The following is a 23,123-nucleotide window of genomic DNA, read 5'->3' on the forward strand; positions in this document are numbered from 1 at the left end:
CTTCAAAGGACACAATCAACAGAGTTAAAAGACAACCTGTGGAATAGGAGAAAATATTTGCAAATCATGATAAGTGATCAATATCCAGATTATATATGGAACTTCTAAAACTCAACAACAAAGAAACCCAATTTAAAAATGGGTAAAGGACTCGAGTAGACAATTCTCCAGGGAGTATGTATGAATGGCCAACAAGTATGTGAAAAGATGCTTAATGTCACTAATCATCAGAGAAATGCAAATCAAAACCACAATGAGACACTACTGCACACCTATTAGGATGGGTACTATCAAAAGAACAGAAAATAACAATTGTTGACAAGGATGCAGAGAAATTGGATCCCTTGTGCACTGTTGGTGGAAATATAAAATGGCACAGCCATTATGGAAAACAGTATGGAGGTTCCTAAAAAATTAAATATAGAATGATGATATGATACAGCAATCCCACTTCTGGGTGTATATCCAAAGGAATTCAAAGCAGGATCTCAGAGATATCTGCACACCCATGTTCATTGCAGCATTACTCAGAGTAATCAAGATACCTCCATCAGCAGATGAATGGATAAATATAATGTGATATATATATAGTAGAATGTTATGCAGCCTTAAAAAAAGAAAATCTTGTCACATGCTATAATATAGGTGAATCTCAAGGACCTTGTGCTGAGTGAAATAAGCCAGTCACAAAAAGATAAATACTGTATATTCCACCTGCATGAAGTATCTGAAATAGTGAAAATCATAGAAACAAAGTAGAAAAGTGGCTGCCAACGGCCTGGGAGAGAAAGGAGGGAGAATTAATGTTTATTGGGTATAGAGTTTCAATGTTGCAAGATGAAGATGTTCTAGAGATCTGTTGTGCAACAGTGTGAACATACTTAACACTGCTGAACTGTATGCTTAAAAATTGGTTAAGATGGTAAATTTAACCTTCTGTGTTTATCACACACAAAAAAGAATGTGTAAGGTGAAAAGACAACATTGCAACTCTGCAGTGGGTAGTCTAGGAGACATAGCTTGGAAAAGAAAGATGGAAATATAACCTGCAGAAGCATACTCTAGCCCAGGCCGCACAGAGGTGAGCGGCGGGCGGGCGAGCGAGAGAAACTTCATCTGCAGCTCCCTATCGCTCCCCATTCCTCACGTTACCACCTGAACCATCCCCCCACCCCCCACCCCTGTCTGTGGAAAAATTGTCTTCCATGACACCAGTCCCTGGTGGCAAAAAGGTTGGGGACCGCTGCCCTAGAGGACCCTCAAGGAGAAATGGATAATACAGAACACTAGAGAGCTTGAACACACATACTTAGCCCATGACAGACCATAGAAATGAAAGTAGAAAAAAAAAAAAAGCAGATTTAGAGAAACATCTGGAAATAATGAGGTTGATGTGTATAAATGTTTGTATGCTTTTAAAAAAAAACCTTTCAAATGCTCATAGAACATTTTTTTTCAAACAGCTTTTTTGATATGTAATGCACATATATAATTCTCCCACTTAAAGTGTACCATTTAATGATTTTTATCCTATTCACAGGTACGTGCAACCATCAACACAGTTGACTTTAGAACATTTTTATCACCTCAGAAAGAAACCCTATACCCCTTAGCTATCACCCCTCTATTTCCTCATCACCCACCTCCTCCCAAGCCCTAAGGCAACCACTGATCTGCTTTGTCTCTATTATAAATGTTCCTATTCTAGACCTTAATACAAATGGAATCATTTAATGTGTGGACTTTTGTGACTGGCTTCTCTTAACTCATCATGATGTTTTCAGGTTCATCCAAGTTAGGGCTTGTATCATTATTTTATTCCTTCTAATGGCTCAATAATATTTCATCGTATGTATGTATCACATTTTGTTTATCTGTTTGTTGATGGACATTTGGTTGTTTCCACCTTTTGGCTACTATGAATAATGCTTTTATAAAATAATGATTTTATATTTATAAAATATAAATGCCTTTATATTCATGTACAGGTTTTTATATGGACAGTATGTTTTCATTTGTCTTGGGTATGTACCCAGGAATGGAATTCCTAGATCATGTAATAACTTTATATTTAATCATCTGAGGAGTTGTCAGACTGTTTGCCAAAGTGACTGCACCATTTTACGTTCCCAGTAGCAATGTATGAGGATTTCAATTTCTCTACAAACTCACCAACACTTATTATCTGACTTTTTCATTGGATCTATTCTAGTGGATGTGAATTTGTATCTCATTTTGCTTTTGATTTGCATTTGCCTCATGATTATGATGTTGAACATCTTTCTGTGTGCTTATTGGCCAGTTGTGTGTTATCCTTGGAGAAATGTGTATTCAGATCCTGGCCTGGTTTTTATTTGGGTTATTTCTGTTTTTTATTGAGTTTTAAGAGTTCTATGTATTCTAGATACACATTCTTATCAAAATTTTGATTTTGATATATTCTCCCATTCTGTGAGTTAAAATTAGGAAGTATGAGTCCTCCAACATTATCTTATTTTTCATGATTGTCTTGGCTATTCTGGGTCCTTGACAATTCCATATACTCAAAATTTCTACTAAGAAATCAGCTAGGATTCTGATAAGGATTGTGTTGAATCTGTGATCAGTTTGGTGAGAATTGCTTTCTTAACAGTAAGTCCGTGGACTTGGGATGTTTGATTTAGATAGATATTTATTTATTTAGATATTTATTTATTTATTTAGATATTCTTTAATTTCTTGCAGTAATTTTTTGTAGCTTTCAGAGTAGAAGTTCTGCTCTTCTTATGTTAAATTTACATTAATATTTTAATTTTTTTGAGGCTGTTGTGAACAGAATAGTTTTCTTTTGCTTTTGTTTTTGTTTTTGGCTGTGCTGCTTGACTTGAGGGATCTTAGTTCCCCAACCTGGGATCTAACTTATGCCCCCTTGCAGTGGAATTGCAGAGTCCTAACCACTGGACTGCCAGAGAATTCCCCCAGGATGGTTTTCTTAATTTCATTTTCAGTTTGTTAATTGCAAGTATATAGTAATACAATTGATTTTTTTAATATTTAACTTTTATCCTGCAACCATGCTGAACTTGTTTATTAGTTCTAAATGGTGAATGGGATTGTTTGCTTAATTTGTCTTTCTTTTTTTTTTTTTTTTTCACTCACACACACACACTGTATTTTATTTTTACAAAAGATAAATAGACTGACACCAAGCATTGTACATGGATGACCACAACAAAAGCATCAATGATTGCAATTACCAAACATGAAACACACTCATACTATGTTATAATATTGACATTCAGTCCAGTAATCCTCCACTGTAACAGCTCCTTTACTTTGCAGTGAAAATTGATTTGTATATTCTTTGCCTCTGAGTCCTTGTGGGATTTTTTCTTTTTTTAAATTCAAACAGAAAGTCACAAAAGTTATACTCATCCTCATCAGTTCACTCAGTCCCATGTAGTTAATTTTTTTTTTCATCTTGATCTTTTGTTAGCACTTTTATGAGTTCATCAGTTTTTCATTAGAGTTCTGAAAATGCTTATTCATTCAGTTCAGCAGTACAGTCAGTTACCAGAAACCTGTACTTGTCAGAGTCTTTTCCATGAATTTCCTGAAGATGAAACCCTTTTATAGGAACATATTTACAAAAGCATCAGAGTACACCCAGAACTGTCTGTAAATGACAAAAGACTTAAAAATGACCACGGTTAAAGATTTGATGAAAGTTCATAATAATGCAGTTGACAAGAAAATTAGTTATTTCTGAGATATACATTTTAAAGTAATAACTAGGATTATGACATAACATTATACCAGAACATATAAGATTTTTAGAAATTTCATGTAATGTCTGAAACATTTATATTAACATATTTCCATACAAATAACCCAATGAAAGTTTAGTATTAGTTGTTTTGTTTGTTTCTTTCTTTATACTGCAGGTTCTTATTAGTCATCAATTTTATACACATCAGTGTATACATTTCAATCCCAATCGCTCAATTCAGCACACCACCGTCCCCACCCCACTGCAGTTTTCCCCCCTTGGTGTCCATATGTCTGTTCTCTACATCTGTGTCTCAACTTCTGCCCTGCAAACCAGCTCATCTGTACCATTTTTCTAGGTTCCACATACATGAGTTAATATACGATATTTGTTTTTTCCTTTCTGACTTACTTCACTCTGTATGAGAGTCTCTAGATCCATCCACGTCTCAACAAATGACTCAATTTCATTGCTTTTTATGCCTGAGTAATATTCCATTGTATATATGTACCACAACTTCTTTATCCATTCCTCTGTTGATGGGCATTTATGTTGCTTCCATGACCTGGCTATCGTAAATAGTGCTGTAATGAACTGTAAATAGTGCTGTAATGTAATTCGGGTGCATGTGTCTTTTTGAATTACGGTTTTCTCTGGGTATATGCCCAGTAGTGGGATTGCTGGGTCATATGGTAAGTCTATTTTTAGTTTTTTAAGGAACCTCCATATTGTTCTCCATAGTGGCTGTATCAATTTACATTCCCACCAGCAGTGCAAGAGGGTTCCCTTTTCTCCACACCCTCTCCAGCATTTGTTGTTTGTAGATTTTCTGATGATGCCCATTCTAACTGGTGTGAGGTGATACCTCATTGTAGTTTTGATTTGCATTTCTCTAATAATTAGGGATGTTGAGCATCTTTTCATGTGCTTCGTGGCCGTCTGTATGTCTTCTTTGGAGAAATGTCTATTTGGGTCCTCTGCCCATTTTTGGATTGGGGTGTTTGTTTGTTTAATATTGAGCTGCATAAGCTGTTTATATATTTTGGAGATTAATCCTTTGTCTGTTGATTCGTTTGCAAATATTTTCTCCCATTCTGAGGGTTGTCTTTTCGTCTTGTTTATGGTTTCCTTTGCTGTGCAAAAGCTTTGAAGTTTCATTAGGTCCCATTTGTTTATTTTTGTTTTTATTTCCATTACTCTAGGAGGTGGATCAAAAAAGATCTTGCTGTGATTTATGTCAAAGAGTGTTCTTCCTGTGTTTTCCTCTTAAGAGTTTTATAGTGTCCGGTCTTACATTTAGGTCTCTAATCCATTTTGAGTTTATTTTTGTGTATGGTGTTAGGGAGTATTCTAATTTCATTCTTTTGCGTGTAGCTGTCCAGTTTTCCCAGCACCACTTACTGAAGAGACTGTCTTTTCTCCATTGTATATCTTTGCCTCCTTTGTCATAGATCAGTTGACCATAGGTGCGTGGGTTTATCTCTGGGCTTTCTATCTTGTTCCATTGATCTATGTTTCTGTTTTTGTGCCAGTACCATATTGTCTTGATTACTGTAGCTTTGTAGTATAGTCTGAAGTCAGGGAGTCTGATTCCTCCAGCTCCGTTTTTTTCCCTCAAGACTGCTCTGGCTATTCGGGGTCTTTTGTGTCTCCATACAAATTTTAAGATGATTTGTTCTAGCTCCGTAAAAAATGCCATTGGTAATTTGATAGGGATTTCATTGAATCTGTAGATTGCTTTGGGTAGTATCGTCATTTTCACAATGTTGATTCTTCCAATCCAAGAACATGGTATATCGCTCCATCTGTTGGTATCATCTTTAATTTCTTTCATCAGTGTCTTATAGTTTTCTGCATACAGGTCTTTTGTCTCCCTAGGTAGGTTTATTCCTAGGTATTTTATTCTTTTTGTTGCAATGGTAAATGGGAGTGTTTGCATAATTTCTCTTAAAGATTTTTCATCATTAGTGTATAGGAATGCAAGAGATTTCTGTGCATTAATTTTGTATCCTGCAACTTTACCATATTCGTTAATTAGCTCTAGAAGTTTTCTGGTGGCAGTTTTAGGATTCTCTATGTATAGTATCATGTCATCTGCAAACAGTGACAGTTTTACTTCTTCTTTTCCGATTTATATTCCTTTTATTTCTTTTTCTTCTCTGATTGCCGTGGCTAGGACTTCCAGAACTATGTTGAATAATAGTGGTGAGAGTGGACATCCTTGTCTCGTTCCTGATCTTAGAGGAAATGCTTTCAGTTTTTCACCATTGAGAATGATGTTTGCTGTGGGTTTATCATATATGGCCTTTATTATGTTGAGGTAGGTTCCCTCTATGCCCACTTTCTGGAGAGTTTTTATCATAAATGGGTGTTAAGTTTGGCAAAAGCTTTTTCTGCATCTATTGAGATGATCATATGGTTTTTATTCTTCAATTTGTTAATATGGTGTATCACATTGATTGATTTGCGTATACTGAAGAATCCTTGCATCCCTGGGATAATTCCCACTTGATCATGGTGTATGATCCTTTTAATGTGTTGTTGGATTCTGTTGGCTAGTATTTTGTTGAGGATTTTTGCATCTATATTCATCAGTGATATTGGTCTGTAATTTTCTTTGTTTGTAGTGTCTTTGTCTGGTTTTGGTATCAGGGTGATGGTGGCCTCATAGAATGAGTTTGGGAGTGTTCCTTCCTCTGCAATTTTTTGGAAGAGTTTGAGAAGGATAGGTGTTAGCTCTTCTCTAAATGTTTGATAGAATTCACCTGTGAAGCCATCTGGTCCTGGACTTTTGTTTGTTGGAAGATTTTTAATCACAGTTTCAATTTCATTACTTGTGATTGGTCTGTTCATATTTTCTGCTTCTTCCTGGGTCAGTCTTGGAAGGTTATACCTTTCTAAGAATTTGTCCATTTCTTCCAGATTGTCCATTTTATTGGCATAAAGTTGCTTGTAGTAGTCTCTTAGGATGCTTTGTATTTCTGCGGTGTCTGTTGTAACTTCTCCTTTTTCATTTCTGATTTTATTGATTTGAGTCCTCTCCCTCTTTTTCTTGATGAGTCTGGCTAATGGCTTATCAATTTTGTTTATCTTCTCAAAGAACCAGCTTTTAGTTTTATTGATCTTTGCTATTGTTTTCTTTGTTTCTATTTCATTTATTTCTGCTTTGATCTTTATGATTTCTTTCCTTCTGCTAACTTTGGGTTTTGTTTGTTCTTCTTTCTCTAGTTTCTTTAGGTGTAAGGTTAGATTGTTTACTTGAGATTTTTCTTGTTTCTTTAGGTAGGCTTGTATAGCTATAAACTTCCCTCTTAGAACTGCCTTTGCTGCATCCCATAGGTTTTGGGTCGTCGTGTTTTCATTGTTATTTGTCTCCAAGTATTTTTTGATTTCCTCTTTGATTTCTTCAGTGATTGCTTGGTTATTTAGTAACGTATTGTTTAGCCTCCATGTGTTTGTGTTTTTTATGTTTTTTTTCCCTGTAATTCATTTCTAATCTCATAGCGTTGTGGTCAGAAAAGATGCTTGATATGATTTCAATTTTCTTAAATTTACTGAGGCTTGATTTGTGACCCAAGATGTGATCTATCCGGGAGAATGTCCCGTGCGCACTTGAGAAGAACGTGTAATCTGCTGTTTTTGGATGGAATGTCCTATAAATATCAATTAAATCTATCTGGTCTATTGTGTCATTTAAAGCTTCTGTTTCCTTATTTATTTTCATTTTGCATGATCTGTCCATTGGTGTAAGTGAGGTGTTAAAGTCCCCCACTATTATTGTGTTACTGTCGATTTCCTCTTTTATAGCTGTTAGCAGTTGCCTTATGTATTGAGGTGCTCCTATGTTGGGTGCATATATATTTATAATTGTTATATCTTCTTCTTGGATTGATCCCTTGATCATTATGTAGTGTCCTTCCTTGTCTCTTGTAACATTCTTTATTTTAAAGTCTATTTTATCTGATATGAGTATAGCTACTCCAGCTTTCTTTTGATTTCCATTTGCATGGAACATCTTTTTCCATCCCCTCACTTTCAGTCTGAATGTGTCCCTAGGTCTAAAGTGGGTCTCTTGTAGACAGCATATATATGGGTCTTGTTTTTGTATCCATTCATCAAGCCTGTGTCTTTTGGCTGGAGCATTTAATCCATTCGCGTTTAAGGTAATTATCGATATGTATGTTCCTATGACCATTTTCTTAATTGTTTTGGGTCTGTTTTTGTAGGTCCTTTTCTTCTCTTGTGTTTCCCACTTAGAGAAGTTCCTTTAACATTTGTTGTAGAGCTGGTTTGGTGGTGCTGCATTCTCTTAGCTTTTGCTTGTCTGTAAAGCTTTTGATTTCTCCATCAAATCTAAATGAGATCCTTGCCGGGTAGAATAATCTTGGTTGTAGGTTCTTCCCTTTCATCACTTTAAGTATATCATGCCACTCCCTTCTGGCTTGTAGAGTTTCTGCTGAGAAATCAGCTGTTAACCTTATGGGAGTTCCCTTGTATGTTATTTGTCGTTTTTCCCTTGCTGCTTTCAATAATTTTTCTTTGTCTTTAATTTTTGCCACTTTGATTACTATGTGTCTCGGCATGCTTCTCCTTGGGTTTATCCTGTATGGGACTCTCTGCGCTTCCTGGATTGGGTGGCTATTTCCTTTCCCATGTTAGGGAAGTTTTGGACTATAATCTCTTCAGATATTTTCTCTGGTCCTTTCTCTCTCTCTTCTCCTTCTGGGACCCCTATAATGCGAATGTTGTTGCGTTTAATGTTGTCCCAGAGGTCTCTTAGGCTGTCTTCATTTCTTTTCATTCTTTTTTCTTTAGTCTGTTCCGCAGCAGTGAATTCCACCATTCTGTCTTCCAGGTCACTTATCCATTCTTCTGCCTCAGTTATTCTACTATTGATTCCTTCTAGTGTAGTTTTCATTTCAGTTATTGCATTGTTCATCTCTGTTTGTTTGTTCTTTAATTCTTCTAGGTCTTTGTTAATCATTTCTTGCATCTTCTCAATCTTTGCCTCCATTCTTATTCCGAGGTCCTGGATCATCTTCACTATCATTCTGAATTCTTTTTCTGAAAGGTTGCCTATCTCCACTTCATTTAGTTGTTTTTCTGGGGTTTTTTCTTGTTCCTTCATCTGGTATATAGCCCTCTGCTTTTTCATCTTGTCTATCTTTCTGTAAATGTGGTTTCTGTTCCACAGGCTGCAGGACTGTAGTTTTTCTTGCTTCTGCTGTCTGCCCTCTGGTGGTTGAGGCTATCTAAGAGGCTTGATGGGAGGCTCTGGAGGTGGGTAGAGCTGACTGTTGCTGTGGCGGTCAGAGCTCCGTAAAACTTTAATCCACTTGACTGTTGATGGGTGGGGCTGGGTTCCCTCCCTGTTGGTTGTTTTGCCTGAGGCAACCCAACACTGGAGCCTACCCAGGCTCTTTGGTGGGGCTAATGGCAGACTCTGGGAGGGCTCACGCCAAGGAGTATTTCCCAGAACCTCTGCTGCCAGTGTCCTTGTCCCCACGGTGAAACAGAGCCAGCCCCCGCCTCTGCAGGAGACCCCCCCAACACCAGTAGGTATGTCTGGTTCAGTCTCCCCCAGGGTCACTGCTCCTTCCCCTGAGTCCCGATGCACACACTATTTTGTGTGTGCCCTCCAAGAGTGGGGTCTCTGTTTCCCCCAGTCCTGTCGAAGTCCTGCAATCAATTCCAACTAGACTTCAAAGTCTGATTCTCTATGAATTCCTCCTCCCATTGCCGGACCCCCAGGTTGGGAAGCCTGACGTGGGGCTCAGAACGTTCACTCCAGTGGGTGGACTTCTGTGGTATAAGTGCTCGCCAATCTGTGAGTCTCCAACCCAGCAGTTATGGGATTTGATTTTACTCTGATTGCGCCCCTCGTACCGTCTCACTGTGGCTTCTCCTCTGTCCTTGGACGTGGGGTATCCTCCTTGGTGAAGTCCGGTGTCTTCCTGTCGATGATTGTCCAGCAGCCAGTTGTGATTCTGGTGCTCTCGCAAGAGGGAGTGAGAGCATGTCCTTCTATCCGCCATCTTGGTTAATCCCTAATTTGTCTTTCTTATCTTTCGTTGTTAGTATGTAGAAATGCAGCAGATTTCTGTGTATTAATTTCATATCCTGAAGCTTTAGCGAATTCACTGATGAGCTCTAGTAGTTCTCTGGTAGCATCTTTAGGATTTTATAGTATCGTGTCATCTGTAAAAACTGACAGTTTTACTTCTGCTTTTCCAGTTTGTATTCCTCTTATTTCTTTTTCTTCTCTGCTTGCCATGACTAGGACTTCCAAAACTATGTTGAATAAAAGTGGCCAGAGTGGACATCCTTGTCTTGTTCCTGATCTTAGGGGAAATGCTTTCAGCTTTTCACCATTGAGTATAATGTTAGCTGTGGGTTTGTCATATATGGCCTTTATTGTGTTGAGGTATGTTCTCTCTGTGCCCAGTTTCTAGAGAGTTTTTATCATAAATATGTGTTGAAATTTGTCAAAAGCTTTTTCTGCATCTATTGAGAGGATCATATGGTTTTTTTTAAAATAAATTTATTTTATTTATTTATTTTTGACTGTGTTGGGTCTTCATTACTGCGCGTGGGCTTTCTCTAGTTGCAACGAGCGGGGGCTACTCTTTGTTGCGGTGCCTTCTCTTTGTTGCAGAGCACGGGCTCTAGGCGCACAGGCTTCAGTAGTTGTAGCACGCGGGCTCAGTAGTTGTGGCTCACAGGCTCTAGAGCACAGGCTCAGTAGTTGTGGCACACGGGCTTAGTTGCTTCGCAGCATGTGGGATCTTCCCAGACCAGGGCTCGAATCCGTGTCCCCTGCAATGGCAGGTGGATTCTTAACCACGGTGCCACAAGGGAAGCCCGATCATATGGTTTTTATTCTTCAGTTTGTTAATGTGGTGTATCACACTGATTGATTTGCAGATATTGAAAAATCCTTGCATCCCTGGGATGAATCCCACGTGATCATGGTGTATGATCCTGTTAATTTATTAGTGGATTCGGTTTGCTAGTATTTTGTTGAGGATTTTTGCATCTATGTTCATCAGTGGTATTGGTCTGTAGTTTTGTTTTGTGTAATATCTTTGTCTGGTTTTGGTATCAGGGTGATGGTGGCCTCCTAGAATGAGTTCAGAAGTGTTCCTTCCTCTGCAAATTTTTGGGACGGTTTCAGAAGAATGGGTGTTAACTCTTCTAAATGTTTGGTAAAATTCTCCTGTGAAGCCATTTGGTCCTGGACTTTTCTTTGTTGGGAATTTTTAAATTGCTGATTCAATTTCAGTTCTGGTAATTGGTCTGTTCATATTTTCTGTGTCTTCCTGATTCAGTCTTGGGAGGTTGTACCTTTCTAAGAATTCATCAATTCCTTCTAGGTTGTCCGTTTTATTGGCGTGTAGTTGCTCATAGTAGTCTCTTATGATCCTTTGTATTTCTGTGGTTTCAGTTGTAACTTCTCCTTTTTCATTTCTGATTTTATTGACTGTGTCCCTCTCCGTTTTTTTTTTTTTTTAATATATATATTTTTTTAATTAATTAATTTATTTTTTTTTGGCTGTGTTGGGTCTTCATTTCTGTGCACGGGCTTTCTCTAGTTGTGGCAAGTGGGGGCCACTCTTCATCGCGGTGCGCGGGCCTCTTACTGTCGCGGCCTCTCTTGTTGCGGAGCACAGGCTCCAGACGCGCAGGCTCAGTAATTGTGGCTCACGGGCCTAGTTGCTCCGCGGCATGTGGGATCCTCCCAGACCAGGGCTCGAACCCGTGTCCCCTGCATTGGCAGGCAGATTCTCAACCACTGCACCACCAGGGAAGCTCTCCCTTTTTTTCTTGATGAGTCTTCCTAAAGGTTTATCAATTTTGTTTATATTTTCAAAGAGCCAGCTTTTAGTTTCATTGATCTTTCCTATTCTATTTCATTTATTTCTGCTCTGATATTTATGATTTCTTTCCTTCTACTAACTTTGGTTTTTATTTATTCTTCTTTCTCTACTTGCTTTAGATGTAAGTTTAGGTTGTTAATTTGAGATTTTTCTTGTTTCCTGAGGTAAGCCTGTATCACTATAAACTTCCCTCTTAGAACTGCTTTGTCTGCGTCCCATAGGTCTCGGATCATCGTGCTTTCGTTTTCATTTGTCTCTAGGTAGTTTTTGATTTCCTCTTTGATGTCTTCAGTGATCCATTGGTTGTTTAGTAGCATATTGTTTAGCCTCCACGTGTTTGTGGTTTTTGCAGTTTTTTTTTCTTGTAGGTGATTTCTAGTTCCATAGAGTTGTGGTTGGAAAAGAAGCTTGATATGATTTCAGTTTTCTTACATTTACCAAGGCTTGTTCTGTGGCCTAACATGTGATCTATCCTGGAGAATGTTCCATGTGCACTTGAAAAGAATGTGTATTCTGCTGCTTTTGGGTGGAATGCTCTATAAATATCAGTTAAGTCCCTTTGGTCTAATGTGTTATTTAAGGCCTGTGTTTCCTTATTGATTTTCTCTCTGGATGATCTGTCCATTGACGTAAGTCGGGTGTTAAAGTCCCTTACTATTATTGTGCTGCTGTTGATTTCTCCTTTTATGTCTGTTAATATTTTGCCTTATGTATTCAGGTGCTCCTATGTTGGGTGCATATATATTTACAGTTGTTATATCTTCTTCTTGGATTGATCCCTTGATCATTCTGTAGTGTCCTTCTTTGTCTCCTGTGACGGTTTTCATTTTAAAGTTGATTTCATCTAATATAAATACTGCTACTCTGGCTTTCTTTTGATTTTCATTTGTGTGGACTACCTTTTCCATCCCCTCACTTTTAGTCTGTATGTGTCTCTAGATCTGTAGTGAGTCTCTTGTAGGCAGCATATACACGGGTCTTGTTTGTGTATCCATTCAGCCAGTTTGTGTCTTTTGGTTGGAGCATTCAGTCTGTTTATGTTTAAGGTAATTATCGATATGTATGTTCTTACTGTCATTTTGTTAATTGTTTTGGATTGTTTCTGTAGGTCTTTTTTCCCCCCTTCTTTTGTTGTCTTCTCTTGTGATTTGATGACTATCTTCAGTGTTATGTTTAGATTCCTTGTTTGTGTATGTGTGTATCTGTTATAGATTTTTGGCTGGGAGAACCTCTGTAATACATTTACTCTCCAGTTTTCAGGTTGCCTACATAGGGGTTATGGGATTTGATTATATCGTGAGTCTGCCCCTACTACCAGTTTTGTTGCGGTTCCTTCTTTATGTCTTTTGGTGTAGGAGATCTTTTCTGGTGGGTTCCAGTTTTGTGTGTGTGTGTGTGTGTGTGTGTGTTTTAATGGTTGTTCTGATGATAGTTGTGTTTTTGGTGTGCTTGTGAGAGGAGGTGAGCTCAAGGTCTTTTTACTCTGCCATCTTGCCCACTTTCCTCTATACCACATTTTCTTTTTGTTTGTTTTGTTTTAATTTTTATTGGAGTATAGTTGCTTTACAGTGTTGTGTTAATTTCTGCTGTACAGCAAAGTGTACAATCAGCTGTACGTATACATATAGCCCCTCTTTTTTGGATTTCCGTCCCATTTAGGTCACCACAGAGCATTGAGTATAATTCCCTGTGCTATATACAGTAGGTTCTCATTAGTTATCTATTTTATACATAGTATCAATAGTGTATATATGTCAGTCCCAATCTCCCAATTCCTCCCACCCCCCACACCACATTTTCTTTATCTATTCATCCATCAGTGGACACTTAGGTTGTTTCCATGTCTTGGTTATTTTAAATAATGCTGCAGTGAACACAGATGTACGAATATCTCTCCAAGACCAAGCTTTCAATTGTTTTTTCTATAGACCCAGAAGCAGAATTGCTGGATCATATGGTAGTTCCATTTTTAACTCTTTGGGTAACCTCCATACTGATTTCCATAGTGGCAACACCAATTCATTCTCACTAACAGTGCACAGAAAAAGGAACCTTAAGCTCCATATCCTCATTAATGCTTGTTATTTCTTGTCTTTTTGATGATAGCCATTCGAACAGGTGTGATGTGATATCTTATTGTGGTTTTGGTTTGCATTTCCCTGATGATTATTGATGCTGAGCTTCTTTTCCTGTATTTGTTAGCCATTCGTATGTCTTCTTTACAAAAATGTCTATTAAGATCCTGTGCCCATTTTTTAATTGGGTTGTTTGTTTGTTTGTTTTTATTTGAGTTGAATTCTTTGTCTATTTTGAATGTTAACCCCTTGTCAGATATATCATTTGCAAATATCTTCTTCCATTCAGTAGTCTGATGGTTTCTTTTGCTGTGCAGAAGCCTTTCAGTTTGATGTACTCCTACTATTTACTTTTGCTTTTGTTGTCTTTGCTTTTGGTGTCAAATTCAAAAAATTATTGCTAACAACAGTGTCAAAGCTCTTATTACTGCCTATGTTTTCTTCTAGGAATTTTATGGTTTCAGACCTTACATTTAAATCTTCCATCCATTTAGAATTGATTTTTGTGTATGGTGTAAGATAACGCTTCAGTTTCATTCTTTTGTATGTGGCTATCGAGTTTTCCCATTACCATTTATTGAAGAGACTATCCTTTCCCCATCGTATATTCTTGGCTCCTTTGTCATAAGGTAATTGGCCTTATATGTGAGAGTTTATTTCTGGTCTCTCTATTCTGTTCCATTGATCTACATGTCTGTTTTTATGCCAGTACTATACCATTTTGATTACTGTAGCTTTGTATTATAGTTTGAAATCAGGGAGTGTGATGCCTACAGTTTTCTTCTACTTTTTTAAGATTGCTTTGGCTATTTGGAGTCTTTTGTGGTTACATGCAAATTATAGGATTGTTCTATTTTTGTGGAAAATGCCATTGGAATTTTGATAGGGATTGCATTGAATCTGTAGATTGTTTTGGGTAGTGTGGACATTTTAACAATATTAGTTCTTCCAATCTGTGAGCACAGAATATTTTCCCATTTTTTCATGTCTTTTTCAGCTTTTTTCATCAATGTTTTCAGTATACAGGTCTTTTACCTCCTTGGTTAAATTTATTCCTAGGCCTTTTATTCTTTTGATGCAATTATGAATAGGATTGTTTTAATTTCTTTTTCTGGTAGTTTATTATTAATGTATAGAAATGCAACAGATTTTTGTCTGTTAAATACTTTTGTATACTGCAACTTTACTGAATGTATTTGTTGTAACAGTTTTTTTGGTGGAGTCTTTAGGATTTTCGCTGTATAAAATCATGCCATTTTCACATAGTGACAATTTTGCTTCTCTTTGGATTTGGGTGCCTTTTGTTTCTTTTTCTTGCCTAATTGCTCTGGCTAGAACTTCCAATACTGTGTTCAATAAACGTGATGCCAGTGGATATCCTTGTCTTGTTCCTGATCTTAGAGGAAATGCTTTCCATTTTTCACCATTGAGTATGTTAGCTATGGTCTTGTCAGAAATGGTCGTTGAGCTATGTTTCCTGTATACCTACTTTGTTGAGAGTTTTTATCATGAATGGATTTTGAGTTTTCTCAAATGCTTTTTCTATATCTATTGATTATATGATTTTTGTCCTTTATTTGGTTAGTGTCATGTACCACATTGATTGATTTGTATGATGTTGAACCATCCTTGCATTCCTGGAATAAATCCCACTTATTCATAGTGTATAATCCTTTTAATATATTATTGAATTTGGTGTGCTAATGTTTTGTTTGGTTTCTTTTTGCATCTATGTTCATCAGAGATATTGGCTTGTAATTTTCTTGTAGTGTATCTACACTGGGTATCTAGGTAACGTCTGGATAACAGGGTAATGTGGGCCTTATAAAATAAGTTTGGAAGTGTTCTCTCCTGTTCTGTTTATTGGAAGAGTTTGAGAATCTTTCATATTAATTCTTCCTTAAATGTTCGGTAGAATTCAGCAGTGAAGCCACCTGGTCCTGGACTTTTGTTCATTGGGAGGTTTGAGAGTCTTTTTATACTTTAGATATAAAAGCAGATTCCATGTATCCCACTATATTTTGGGGAAATTGTCTTAGGGATTCCCAGAGTATTTAGTGAAAATTCTGATTACCAATAATCTATAGAGAAGGTAAAATGGATCCCATAGTTACAAGTGATACTTTGTTTCATGTGTATGTCTGTTTCTTCCATGACTTAGAACTCTAAAAATGTATATGGAAACTGAATTAATGTTTACAGTTACGGTTTATAGTTGTTAAGATGTTCTACATCTTAAAATGCCTATTTTGATATAGAATGACTGTCAAAATGTGAAGATGGAAGATGGTAATTTATATTAGGTGTATTTTACCACAATACCAAAAATTAAGGTGGTGTGAAGATGGTTCACAAAAAGGGAAAAAAACAGATATAGAGCATATATCATAATAGCCCACACATAGCAAGCAGTAATACATAGCAGCTGCTGTTACAATCCCAAGAACCTAAATGCCCTCCTCAAGGTCATACAGCCAGTCTGTGGCAGAATCCAGCCCAGAATCTGGGTCTTTTGATCCTGAGTCTCTTAAACTATTACCATGCCAATCTGGCCACTAGGCACAAGGCATGAATCCTTTGTCCAGGCAGTGAATTTTCTGAATCTTTATATAGACCATTCTTTTCTTCAGTCTTTGTTTTGTATCTAAAGAATTAAATGTGAATACTACTTCTAAAGGCAATACAAATATTTTGAAAGTCCTTCAAAATCTTTTTTTTTTTTTTCACCTTTTCAGAGTCCAGATGTCATTCAGAATTTGAAAATACCACCCATTCTGTCTTCAGGTCAGCTAAGTTTTACTTTCATCATCCAGTGCACCTACCAAGTGATCAAGATTTTTGCCATGAATCCTTAGGAAGAAGAGTTTTCATGAGGCATTCTTGGAAAGATTCCTTTCAGCATCATCCAGACAAACAAAGAGAACACACTTGTCTTCCTTCCTCTTATCAAAATGTGGCAAAGACAAAGTCAGATTTTACCACAATAGAGAGCCTCAGTATCAATGTAAACTTGGAAAACAAAGAAGTACAGCATACTACTAAAAGTCAGGCTAGAGATTTTCCAAAATATGACAAACAAGTTAATGACCTAAAAAGGGATCATAAGGCCACCCCAGAGTTAACAACTCAGCACACTGTGAGTTTAAATGAACTCTGGAACAGGTATCAGGAGCGACAGAGGCAACAGAAACCTCCTGAGTTCAGTGCCAAGAAGGAACTTTCCTTGGTGGAGCGACTTGATCGTTTGGCTAAACTTCTTCAGCATCCCATCACACATTCTCTCCAGCCCTCAGAAAGTACACAGGATGATAGCAAGGGGGAACAAGATGTTAAGGAATGGAGTGGTAGACAGCAACAGCAGAACAACAAGCTTCAGAAAAAGAAACGGTATAAAAACCTGGAGAAATGCCATAAAAACACAGGCGATCTTAAAAAAAACAAGGTTCTTTCTACTCATCAAGCTAGGAGGTCCAATCAGATTAAAATTGAACAGATTAAATTTGATAAATATATTCTGAGAAAACAGCCAGGTTTTCATTATATAAATAACACTTCTTCAGATTCTAGACACTCAGAGGAGAGTGATCTGCTCACAGATACTGCCACCAACATCCTTTCCACCACCACTTCTGTGGAATCAGATATATTGACCCAAACAGATAAGGAAGTGACTCTGCATGAGAGGAGCAGCTCTATTTCCACCATTGATACTGCCCGACTGATCCATGCTTTTGGCCATGAAAGAGTTTGTTTGTCACCCAGGCGAATTAAACTATACAGCAGCATCACCGACCATCAGAGGAGACACCTTGAGAAGCGGAGCGAGAAAAACAAGAAACCATTGAATACAGGTTATCCCCAAATTACTTCAGAGCACACCAGAAGGAAACACGTCCAGGTACATGGCTACAAATTCCATCTGGCAATGTGACTGCATTATTCATGGACTTTTTAGTTAAACTTTGCACACAGGGGAAAAAAAGCCAGTTGCCCTTTCCTCATTATAACATTTCTTACCAGCTGGAAAAGAGTGAGAAAGTGTAGTACAGTACTGTTTCAGTTGTCATTCTTTTCATCAACACTCATTTACGAATTACCCTTTGGATGAAAGGCTTTGCTGCTAAATGCTTCAAAATCTGCAAAGTCTATACCTTTGGTACAGGGGAGCTTCAAGTTTAGAATGACCTCCATTCTGAACAATATTGCCTGTTTCTTTTGCCTGTTGGTTTTTGTTTATTCATTCCTCCCTGTCTTTTAAGAAATTTTGAGGTGCTTTTAAGCACACACACACACACACACACACACACACACACACACAGACACATACATATATAAGTAATATGATATGATTGTTTTTTAAGTAAATGAAGAATTGGAATGATGGAAAATTAGACTGAAGCCAGGGAGGGGTGAGCTACAACATGATTTGAAAAATAAATACATGAAGAATTAAGAGTGACGGGAAGGCAAGTTGATACCTTGTGGATGTGGTTGCTAAAAATGAGCCACAAATTTTGCTTTATGTTTTCTAGCAATTAGTGTTGCTAGAATTTTGTGATCACTTACGTAACTCTAATATAAAAGCAAGCGAAATTTTCAAAAGCATTACAGATATTTCTGGTACTAAGACTTCTTAAATTTCTCTCGTCTGTCCTCATAAAGAAGGCGTTGTGGTGTAACAAAATCCTCAACGGCGTCCTTACAGTACATTCTCAGTAACAACAATCATATAAGGCTAATAGGGCCTTAGTTTAGGGAATTCCATAAAGGCAGATTTCAAGGGGTCAGTAATGCAGACCATTACTTTAACCCAAGATAAAATTGATTTGGAGAGGTGCTCTCCAAATAGGGATACTTGCAAAATGGTTCATTGGAGTATGAACCTTTTAAAATTTATATTTTTGTGTATGTTTTACAGTGTATGAGTACAGCAATAATATATAATTTATAAATAAATATCTACTTTAGTAGTTTGTACTCAAAAATATTTTATCAGTGGGACCCCATGATCAAAACAATTTGGAGACCACTAGTTTAGCTGAAAGAAGGCACAAAACATTCAGACATTTAACCATAAATATTATTTCTCAATTGAGTTTTTGGTAGGTATTAAATGACAGTAACTACACATATAAATAGTACAATAAGACTCTTTTTGAAAGTAAGCCAAAAATTGGGACAGACACAGATTGAGGCTTTTTGTTCCATAGAGGAGGTAGGGGGAAAGGATGCAGATAGAGGGTTTTTTGGTGTGTGTACTAAAATACATATACATAACACAGTTTACAGTTTTATCATTTTAAAGTATGCAGTTCAGTGGCACTGAGTATATTCACAGTGTTTTACAACTATCACCACTATCTATTTCCGGAGCTTTTTCATCACCCTAGTGGAAACCTCATACCCATTAAGCAGTTACTCTCTAGTCCCCCTTCCTACCAACCCCTGTCAATCACTAATCTACTTTTTGTCTCTGTGAACTTGCCTATTCTGGTTATTTCATTTAATTAGAATCATATCATATGTGGCCTTTGTGTCAGTCTTCTTTGACTCTAGAATAATCTTTCTGAGATTTATCCATGTCCTAACATCTGTCAGTACTTCATTGCTTTTTATGGCTGAATAATATTATATGTTTAGACATATTTTATTTATCTGTTCATCCATTCATGGACATTTAGGTGGTTTCTACCTTTTGGCTATTGTGAATAGACCTGATGTGAACATTTGTGTACAAGTTTTTATTTGAACACCTACATACAGTTCTTTTGGGTATACACTTAAGAGTTGAAAATGCTGGGTCATTTGGTAATTTTATTTTAAGCTTATTTAGGAACCGTCAAACTGTTTTTCACAGTGGCCACACCATTTTACATTCCCAGCAACAATTTCTAAGGGTTCCAATTTCTCCACATTCACCAACACTCTTTATTTACTTTTTTTAATTTTTTTGCCATTCCAGTAGGTACAAAGTGGTATCTCATACTCATTGTCATTTTGATTGTGGTTTGTTTTGCCTTTCCCTTTGCATAATGACTAATGATGTTAAGTATCTTTTTATGTGTGTGTTGGCCATTTTTAAAATTTAGTTAATTAATTAATTAATTTTTGGCTGCATTTGGTCTTCGTTGCTGTGCATAGGCTTTCTCTAGTTGTGGCGAGCGGGGGCTACTCTTCGTTGTGGCGTGTGGGCTTCTCGTTGCGGTGGCGTCTCTCATTGCAGAGCACGGGCCCTAGGTGCATGGGCTTCAGTAGTTGTGGCTTGCTGGCTCAGTAGTTGTGGCTCGTGGGCTCTAGAGCGCAGGCTCAGTAGTGTGGCGCCTGGGCTTAGTTGCTCCGTGGCATGTGGGATCTTCCTGGACCAGGGCTTGAACCCTGCATTGTCAGGTGGATTCTTAACCACTGCGCCACCAGGGAAGTCCCTGCCCACTTTTTAATTAAGTTGTTTGGCCTTTTTGTTTTTGAGTTGTAAGAGTTCTTTATATATTCTGGATTGTGGAATCTTATCAGATGTGTAATTTGCAAATATTTGCTTCCACTCTCTGGGTTGTGTTTTCACTCACTTACTACTGTTTTTTGAAGCACAGCAGTTTACTTTCAATGAAGCCCCAGTGTACCTATTTTTTCTTTTGTTGCTTGTGCTTTTGGTGTCATATTTAAGAAACCATTGCCAAATCCAAAGTCATGAAGATTTGTCCGTATATTTTCTTTCAAGAATTTTATACTTTTAGTTCTTTCATTTGCATCTTGGATGTATATTGAGTTAATTTATTTATATGGTATGAGGTAGGGGTCAAACATTCTTTCCACATGGAATTGTCCCAAAATCAGCTGTTGAGACTGTTCTTTCTCCATTGAATGGTCTTGGCACCCTTGTCAAAAATCAGTTGACCATAGATGTGAGGGTTTATTTCTAGGCTCTCAGTTCTCTTCCATTGATCTATATGCCGATCTGTATGCCATTACTGCACTGATCTGGTTACTGGAGCTTTGTTGTAAGTTTTAAAATTGAGAAGTATGAGTCTTCCAACTTTGTTCTTTTTAAAGACTGTTTTGGCCAGTCAGGGCCCTTGTGTCTCCATGTGAATTTTAGGATCAGCTTTTTTTCATTTCTGCTGAAAAGGTTGTTGGGAATTTTATGTTAATTGCATTTAATATGTAGCTTGCTTTGGGGTTTATTGCCATCTTAACAACATTGTCTTCCAGCCGATGAACACAGGATGTTTTTCAATTTATTTAGGTCTTTAATTTCTTCCAGTAAGGTCTGGTAGTTGCCAACGTACAAGTGTTATACCTTCTTGTCTAAATTTATTCCTAAGTATTTGATTCTCGTGTTTTCTTTCTTTTTCTTTATTATTTTTAATTGTGATAATATATGCATAACAAAATTTATCATCTTAACCATTTTTTCTTTGTAATTCTAGTTTATTTATTTTTCTTCCAGTTTTATTGATTTAATTGCCATACAGCACTGTTTGTTTGAGTACAGCATAATGATTTGACTTACATACATCATGAAATGATTATCACAGTAAGTTTAGTGAACATCTATCATCTCATACAGATACAAAATTAAAGACATAGAAAAAAATATTTTCCTTGTGATGAGAACTCTTAGGATTTACTCTCTTAACCACTTTCATCTGTAATATACAGCAGTGTTAGTTTTATTTATCATGTTGTACATTACATCCCTAAGAGTTGTTTACCTTATAACTGGAAGTTTGACTGCCCTCAACCAATTCCCACTCCCTCCCCCCACCCATTGCCTCTGTTAACCACAAATCTGATCTCTTTCTATGAGTTTGTTATTTTGTTTCTGAAGTATAATTAATCTACAACATTATGTTAGTTCCTGTGCACAAAATAGTGATTTGATATTTCTATACATTTCAAACACCACGGTAAGTCTAGTTAACGATATGTCACTATGCAAAGATATTACATAGTTATTGACTGTATTCTCCACACTGTATACTTAATACCCGTGACTCATTTATTTTACAACTGGAAGTTTGGACTTCTTAATCTCCCTCACCTATTTCTTTCCTCCCTTCACCACCTCCCCTCTGACAACCACCTGTTTGTTTTCTATCTATAACTCTGTTTCTGTCTTGTTATGTTTGTTTGTTTTGTTTTTTAGATTTCACTTAGCATAATACCCTCTAGGTCCATCCATGTTGTTGCAAATGGCAAGATTTCATTCTTTTTATGGCTGAGCAATATTCCATTTCATAAATATATACACCACATTTTCTTTATCCATGGGCATTTAGGTTGCTTCCATATCTTGGCTATTGTAAGTAATGCTGCAGTGAACATAGGGGTGTATATACCTTTTCGAATGAGTGTTTTTGTTTTCTTCAGAAAAATACCCATATGTTAATTGTTGGATCATGTGATAGTTCTGTTTTGAATTTTGTGAGGAGCCTCCAAACTGTTTTCCATAGTGGCTGCACCAATTTACATTCCCACCAACAGTGCACGAGTGTTCCCTTTTCTCTTCATCCTTGCCAGTACTTGTTGTATTTTGCTAATAGCCATTCTCACAGGTGTGAGGTGATATCTCATTGTGGTTTTTCTGTTTTTTTAATTTATTTATTTATTTATTTATGGCTGTGTTGGGTCTTCGTTTCTGTGCGAGGGCTTTCTCTAGTTGTGGGAAGTGGGGGCCACGCTTCATCATGGTGCACGGGCCTCCCACTATTGCATTCTCTCTTGTTGCGGAGCACAGGCTCCAGACGCACAGGCTCAGTAATTGTGGCCCACGGGCCCAGTTGCTCCGCGGTATGTGGGATCTTCCCAGACCAGGGCTCGAACCCGTGTCCCCTGCATTGGCAGGCAGATTCTCAACCACTGCGCCACCAGGGAAGCCCCTCTCATTTTGGTTTTGATTTTCATTTCCCTGATGATTAGTGATGTTGAGCATCTTTTCATGTGCCTCTTGGCCATCTGTATGTCTTCTTTGCCAAAATGTCTATTTAGATCCTTTGCCCATTTTTTAAAATCAGGTTGTTTGGGTTTTTGATGTTGAGTTGTATGAGTTCTTTGTATATTCTGGGTATTAACCCCTTATCAGATAGATTGCTTGCAGATATCTTCTCCCATTCAGTAGATGATAGTTCACTTCACCGTGGAAAAGCTCTTTAGTTTGATGTAGTCCCATTTGTTTATTTTTGGTTCTGTTTCCCTTGCCTGAGGAGACATATCCAAAAAAAAATTACTAAGATCAGTGTCAAAGAGCTTAGTGCCTATGTTTTCTTCAAGAAGTTTTGTCTTTTTTTCTGGTTTTGGTTTCAGTTCTTACATTTAAGTCTTTAATCCATTTTGAATTTATTTTTGTGCATGGTGTAGTTTAATGGTATTAAATACATTCATATTGTTGTGCAGACATCACCGTCACCCATCTCTAGAACGCTTTTC

General features: G+C 37.3%; 1 protein-coding gene across 9 annotated transcripts in view; it reads left to right on the forward strand.

The window, feature by feature from the left end:
* Positions 1–23,123, forward strand: part of ALMS1 (ALMS1 centrosome and basal body associated protein) — a 265,152-nt gene that overhangs the window by 165,091 nt on the left and 76,938 nt on the right. For all 9 annotated transcript variants that reach the window (XR_011076641.1, XR_011076640.1, XM_068564773.1 and 6 more), the window contains one exon: positions 16,436–17,598. Coding sequence is in view for 7 of the 9 variants with exons in the window: in XM_068564773.1 (XP_068420874.1) it covers positions 16,436–17,598 (1,163 nt within the window). In the remaining 2 variants the exon portion in view is untranslated. The remainder of the gene's footprint in view (positions 1–16,435; positions 17,599–23,123) is intronic.

The sequence above is a fragment of the Eschrichtius robustus genome, chromosome 15 (assembly GCF_028021215.1).
Source record: "Eschrichtius robustus isolate mEscRob2 chromosome 15, mEscRob2.pri, whole genome shotgun sequence".
Lineage (NCBI taxonomy): Eukaryota > Metazoa > Chordata > Mammalia > Artiodactyla > Eschrichtiidae > Eschrichtius > Eschrichtius robustus.